The sequence below is a fragment of the Cucurbita moschata genome, unplaced genomic scaffold (assembly GCF_002738365.1).
Source record: "Cucurbita moschata cultivar Rifu unplaced genomic scaffold, Cmos_1.0 Cmo_Scf00034, whole genome shotgun sequence".
Taxonomy (NCBI): Eukaryota; Viridiplantae; Streptophyta; class Magnoliopsida; order Cucurbitales; family Cucurbitaceae; genus Cucurbita; species Cucurbita moschata.
Genome location: NW_019268550.1, coordinates 236,400 through 243,240, shown reverse-complemented (window position 1 = coordinate 243,240; position 6,841 = coordinate 236,400). Strand labels below are relative to the sequence as shown.

Here is a 6,841-nt window from a genome sequence, read left to right as displayed (position 1 = left end):
TTTTTTTTTTTTTTTTTTTTTTTTTTTTTTTTTTTTTTTTTTTTTGTTAAAAACAAATTCTTGTGATCACAGCGGCCACCGGCGCTGGTATAATCTTAAGGGACATGACATTTGAGAATTGGGCGGGGCCTGGCCGGCACCAGGCAGTTGCACTTCGAGTTGGCGGCGACCACGCCGTGGTGTACCGCTGCAACATAATTGGCTATCAAGACACTCTCTACGTCCATTCCAACCGCCAGTTCTACCGGGAGTGTGACATTTATGGGACGGTGGATTTCATCTTCGGCAATGCGGCGGTGGTGTTTCAGAACTGCAGCATCTACGCCCGAAAGGCAATGGACCTTCAAAAGAACACACTCACCGCCCAAAACCGGAAGGATCCCAATCAGAACACTGGAATCTCCATCCATGCGTGTCGGATTTTGGCCGCCTCCGATCTGGCGTCGTCCAATAGCAGCAACCCGACCTATTTGGGGCGTCCCTGGAAATTATACTCCAGAGTCGTGTTCATGCTATCGTACATAGGGAGCCACGTGCACCCACGCGGTTGGCTGGAGTGGAATGCCACGTTTGCGCTGGACACGCTGTATTATGGGGAGTATATGAATTACGGACCGGGTGGGGCGGTGGGTCAAAGGGTGACATGGCCTGGGTATCGGGTCATAACTTCCACGGTGGAGGCGAGTAAGTTCACGGTGGCGCAGTTCATTTACGGCTCGTCGTGGTTGCCGTCCACGGGAGTTGCATTCCTGGGAGGGTTAAATGTGTAATTTGGGTAATTGTATTATATAAGGTGGTAATAAAGAAAGAAGAAAAAAAAAAGTGTGGGCATAAAATACGTATAATTAATAGTGGAGTTTTCTTTTTTCCATATATAATTAATAATATATGTTTCATTCTTTTTTCCTCTGAAATTGTATTGTAACTGAATATTATCTGATTTTTTATGATATTAATAAGGCATTAATATTTTGCAATCTTTCTATTTTTATATATAATTAGAAAATAGATAATAAAATCTTGTTTCTTTTAATTTATTAAAAGTGTCAGTTTTGTGAGGTTTAGTTAATTAATTTGAAAAGTTAAATGTTAATATCCAAAGCTTGTTTCTTTGCATGTAATTTAGTTAAAGAGGCGGTAGGGTAATAAAAGAGAGGAAAGAATAAAGAAAAGAAAATGAGGGAGCAAAATAATAGTAGAAATAGCAAAATAGTAATGATAATAAATAATAATAAATGGAAAATTGAAGAGAGAGTGAAGAGGGGGCGGTGGGAATAATTATGAAAACGAAAAAAAGAAAGACAAAATAGAAAGGGTGTCGGTGGGCAATCCCTAGATTAAATGTGCCTTGGAAGAAACACACAGGAACCCTAAGCTAAGCTATCTTCCGCTGCCACGGATTTATATATATATATATATATAATAAATTTCATTTTGTTTTCAATCCCAACCCATAAGAACACATGTAAAAAGGACACAGAGTTCAACAACATCTCGTAGAGTTCAACAATATCTCGTAGAGTTCAGCTGTAATGCTGAATACAAAAAAGTGGCAATGAAATTTGTTTACTCTCTTTTCCTACCTTCCTTTTCCAAGGACAAAAAAGGAAGTAAAAGGGATTAGTTTCAAAAGCTAAAAAGGGATGTTTGCAAAATCCTGTCTCCTCTCTTTCTCTCTTTTTCTTCCTTTCTCACTAAGCTAAAATGCAATGAAATTTCTTCCTCTTATACATATCTTTGTTTCAATTACACCTTTACCCTCTTTCTTCCTCGAACTAACTCCTCTGGTTAACACTGCTATTAAGTTATTGTACATCACACTATGAATATGCATATACACTTCACACTTCAATTATAATCAACATCAAAGTTTCTTCATTTTTATGCACATAATAATAATGCAACTCTATAATATGCCTAATTTAGAGAATACCTATTTCTGTTCTTCCCAAATCACTGCACACTTTTTTGTATCTTTAAGCTATCCACCCAGGCGTTCTTGTTGATATACTCTAAAAACCACCAAAAATTCGTCTACATATCTGAATCTTCGACTTCTGTAGTTGCAACAAAACTTGGGAATGCCATGGTGATATCCCTGAATCCATGGAACCAAAACTCAACAAATGATTTACATACATTCCAATAGAGAACATTGCAACATTCTCGTGGTTACCTACTTTAGGTATGGTAATGTCATGTTCTTGATCAATGATGGATACTTCATCACAAACTCCCTCCACTCTTCTTCATCAATCTTTCCATCGCCCTTCATGTCGGCTTCATTAAATGTCTGTACTAAAACACCAGAACCAGATGATTATTTTTTACACCAAAAAAACTAAAACAATAAAAATACGAGGTGTACAGCATTGGGCAATCAAACACCTTTTCCACAATTGTTTCAATCACATCATCCGAAAGAATCAACTCTGATTCATGTAGAAGAGCCAAAACCATTTCCTTCAACTGTGAGAACAAAAATGAGACCATAAGTTTGGATGAAGTTGAAATTCCACTCCAAATTGAACACAAAATGTTGCCCAGAAAATGGTTAATAAATACTATTGCCTTCAATAGAAGGATTCTGCAAAAGAAATAAAAAGATCACCTCTTCTTGCTCTATAAACCCTGTCTGCCTCAAATCGTATAGCCTAAAAGCAACTGCAAAGTAAAACATTATTATCAGCAAGGTACCTAAATTTTCTCGTCTTTCATTAATGAAAATAGGTAATCTACAGTACAACCTGAAAATAAAAATATCTGGAATAAGTTCTCACATGTAATTTTATCTTTAATAGATGCATTAGGATGAAAGATGCCCAAGGATCTGACAAACTCCCCAAATTCAATAACCCCATTTCGCTTCAGGTCAAATAAATCGAAAATCTACATAAATAAAAGATTCACAGTTTCTTTAGCAGTGAGGAATCGAAGGCAGAGGTATATGGAGATTTGCAGCATAGAGAGTGTAAAGAAGCCAGCTACATACTCTGTCTGCAAAAAGATTTTTCATATTTCTATTTCTGAACAACGCGAGCTGAAATTCTTCCTGCGGATTAGATATGAATATTAGTATAGAATGTCACTGATACAACCACTTAAATGCTATAGAGAGAGAACTCCAATCATATATCTTTTGGAAAGGCAAGCAACAGAATTAACTTGCAATCAATTAACTCATACAACATACCCTATGGATCAGTCCATCGTTAATAATTGAACTGCTCAGTTTCTTAAAAAGCTCGTATAATGCCTCTACCTCGCTCACTGTAACTGCATCCAAAATACGCAAAAAATTAATAATGCCCTTCATACTTTATAAAGTATACTGTGCTGGCAATGGCAATCTAAGGAAGCAAACTTGTAGCTTTCGGCGAGCCTTAGAAATGTGTTTGACATTATGAGACACTCAGATTCAAGTTGAAATGTGAGATGTTTAAACTGAGGTAGTAAGCTTGCTGGCAGAATTGTCGTAATGCACTATCTATCTACCTTCAAATAGAACACAATTTGAATGTATAAATGTTTATGAACCTGAAAGTAAGTCCTTGAGGACCCTGAAGGAGGACTGGAGCTAGCCTTGGGGTGAAGCAAACTCCTCCAATTTAATAGAGATGGAACATGTTCATTATGCAAGGAATGATGCTTTTGGTACTCTAGATCTAAAATAGAAAATAGAAGCGTAGTCCTAAACACTCAAAAGTCAAACATAACCAAAGGAGCTCCTCATGGCACAAATACTAAAGCTTGAATTTATCTCCGCCATCGAAGTTGGCCTCAAGCTTCGCACGGTCCCCTCTTCTTTATAGGCACCGTCCACTTGATACTCCCTCATCTTCATCAATCACTTCACTTTTTAATGCGAAGTCAAGGTATTAAATTACTCTTATTTCTTTTTCACATTAATCTTTTTTAAACCTATTGATCTCTGTGAAAATTTATTTGCCTAAATTACCCTTTTAAACCTATTTTTTTTTTTTATTTGTACCCTAAGTTTAAGAGATTTAATTTGCCAACCAAGTTAAACCTATGACCGTGGTCGACATTCATCAGTTAGGTACTAAGGTGAATGAGATTTTCATCATCAAGAAGTTCCTTCAAGCCATCCCCTCGAGATTTATGCAAATTGGCTAGTCCAGTGACCTTAAGAACATAACGGCTGAGAAGGTACCTAATTGTCAAAACTTGTAACAAAAGACTACTTTGTGGCTACGAGATAGAAAGGAGGAGGAACACCTCTTACTCACAAACAAAAAAATACCTCAAGAATAGTTTTGTTGACCTACCTTATCATTTTTATTCTTGAAAAATAAAAGTTAACCGGTTTCATCTTATCTTCGAGGGCACTTATATTTATTAATAAATAAAAATTAAATTTATGGAGAGCCCACGTATTTATTTTATGACCCATTGACCATGGCGTATGGCGACAAGTTTTGTAATTTGAAATGATATGTTTCTAATTTGAGATTTAAATATTGTGTCGGGGTAGAATATTGGGTAAGTAACAAATTAAATTAATAATTAAACATGTTTTAGTAAAATGAAATGATGATGTTATAATTGGATAGAAATGGGAAAGGTGTGTGGACCCCACACAACGTTTAAATATGTTGAAATCTACGTGGCAATGACTATAGCATATTCAAATTTAAGTAGATAAAAAATTTCCAATGACATCCTTTATTCCACGTCCAATTACTCCGTTTATTAGTTTTGTAAATCCTTCTAAATATTCTCGTACTATACACTTTAATTTATTGTTATTATTAATATTCTCCAAAAATTTACTGAGATAAAAAGGAAGAAAAAAAAAAAGTGTAAATTCGGAGAATACAATCCGCTAGATTACGATAATTTTTCTCCACTTTCTTTATTTGCATATATTTCTTATTTTTATATTATAGGATTTAGGGGAAGATTAAAAGTATTATATTCTCCTTTAATAAAATTGTTTGAATTTATATAATTGAGTCGTTGAAAAAGAAGGTGTGGCTTGTTGGTATAAATAATACCATCTTATCTTAAAATCACTTTTTTTTTATTTACTTTAAGTCTCACATTAATTATATTTAAAAAATAAAAAAGATAATATATATAATGAGTAAAAAAAAAAAAATATAAAAATTTTTCATGCTGATAATTTTGAGGTATCTTGAAATAAATTAATTTTACCATTTATAATTTTTTCAATCTTTTACGCTTGTATTTATTGATATTTTGTACCAAGATTTTAATATTTAAATTTATGAACGTTTCATTTTATCTCTATTACATTTATTCAAAATCAATTTATTAGATAATTCTTAAATGATATAAACAATGTACCACATCAATTATAAAATAATAAAATTAATAATATAAATTTAGTATATATCCATTTTCAAAAGTTTGTAATTTTGGTATGTTTCTATATATAATAATACAAAATTAAATAATTGAAAGTTCATATCACCATTTTTTTTCTAGAAAAAAATATGTATTATAATATAGTCAACCATATACAAATAATAATTTGTTTTTATTCAAAAAAAAAAAAAAAAAAAGTCTCTTTCATCCACCTATATTATTGCAAACGTGATGAATGGAAAGAGACCAAATTTAAATAGTAGAGTAATTAAAATTACACATTAATTGTTATTTTAATCAAATAATATATAATAATGAAGTAGGTAAGATATGCAAAATTGACCAGATTTTTTCAATTTTATTTTACTTTTGGTAAATAATACGAGGAAAATGAAGAATTTTTATAAGCTATTTTCATATTTATATTAAAATTTTTGAAAAATAATTAGTTAAAGAAAATGAACGTAGATAGTTAAAAGGGAAAGGACCGTCCCCATATATTTCTTTACAAATAATATAATTATTCAAATTAATTTATTAGACAATATCAATATCACTTATCACTTGTTTTTATAGTAGAATTAATAATGTAAACAATTATATTTTAAATTATTTGGTAGAGATATTGAATTCTATTCTATTATTTTGCAATGGAATTTAATTCCAACACGAATCATATATGCAATATTCTAAAATTTAAATGCATTCTATCATTATAAATATAAAATATTTTAATTAAAAAAAAAGAATAAACTTTTCTATCGGTGAATTATCAAATATACTTTTTTTTTTTTTTAATATTGCATTTGATTGATGAAGAGAAATTTTAATATGATCAAGATTTATACATTAAAATATTATTGATTCCTTTGAGGAGATACGCTTTTTGTGTCTCCAAATTCCTGTATTCTTGGCATTGGGTAAAAGGAATGGATTCTTGATTTAATTTTTCCTAGTGGAAACTGTTTTTTGAATAAAATTTTGACGCTTCTTAGTTAGGCACACCAATTTTATTCTTAGCAATAATTTAGTAATATAGTACCCGTTAAGAGATTAATTAACATTCATTTTAATATATATATATATATATATACTAATAGCAATTAAAATTACCAATAAGTTATTTTGACAATAGTTTATTATATATTACAAAGATACATAATTAAATATTTATAGTAAAATCATGTATTATCATCTCTCAAAAGTCAAATATTTTAATTTTGGTGCAGTAGACTTTTGTTAAATATAGTAAACAATTAATATTAATTGTTATTTGAAGAAAATTGATAATAATTGAGGATACAATATATATATAATAATAATATGACAAAGTTGACACTTTCCTTTGTAAATAATATGGACAACCATTTCAATTTCTTTTGTTAATCATTTTCTAAAATGGCAGGCCAAACTATTCACCTTTTTAATTTGTTGACTTTTTTATTCAATAAATAAATTTTTTTGGCATCAGGTCAAAGATTTAATTGCT

General features: G+C 31.2%; 2 protein-coding genes across 2 annotated transcripts in view; one reads left to right on the top strand and one right to left on the bottom strand.

Annotated features, from left to right (window-relative positions):
• The window catches only part of LOC111430666 (probable pectinesterase/pectinesterase inhibitor 34), a 2,818-nt gene extending 1,996 nt beyond the window's left edge, over nt 1–822 (top strand). The window contains exon 3 of the mRNA XM_023066999.1: nt 73–822. Coding sequence (XP_022922767.1) covers nt 73–770 — 698 coding nt within the window. The 3' untranslated portion in view covers nt 771–822. The remainder of the gene's footprint in view (nt 1–72) is intronic.
• An 845-nt stretch (nt 823–1,667) lies between these two features.
• Nucleotides 1,668–4,297, bottom strand: LOC111430510 (calcineurin B-like protein 4). The gene is made up of 9 exons (XM_023066776.1): nt 4,290–4,297; nt 3,538–3,560; nt 3,194–3,276; nt 2,993–3,052; nt 2,781–2,889; nt 2,612–2,664; nt 2,389–2,469; nt 2,181–2,293; nt 1,668–2,098 (listed from the first exon to the last, which is right to left on the bottom strand). The coding sequence occupies exons 1-9, from the start codon at nt 4,295–4,297 to the stop codon at nt 2,035–2,037; spliced, it is 594 nt and encodes a 197-aa protein (XP_022922544.1). The 3' UTR covers nt 1,668–2,034.
• Nucleotides 4,298–6,841: the final 2,544 nt, after the last annotated feature.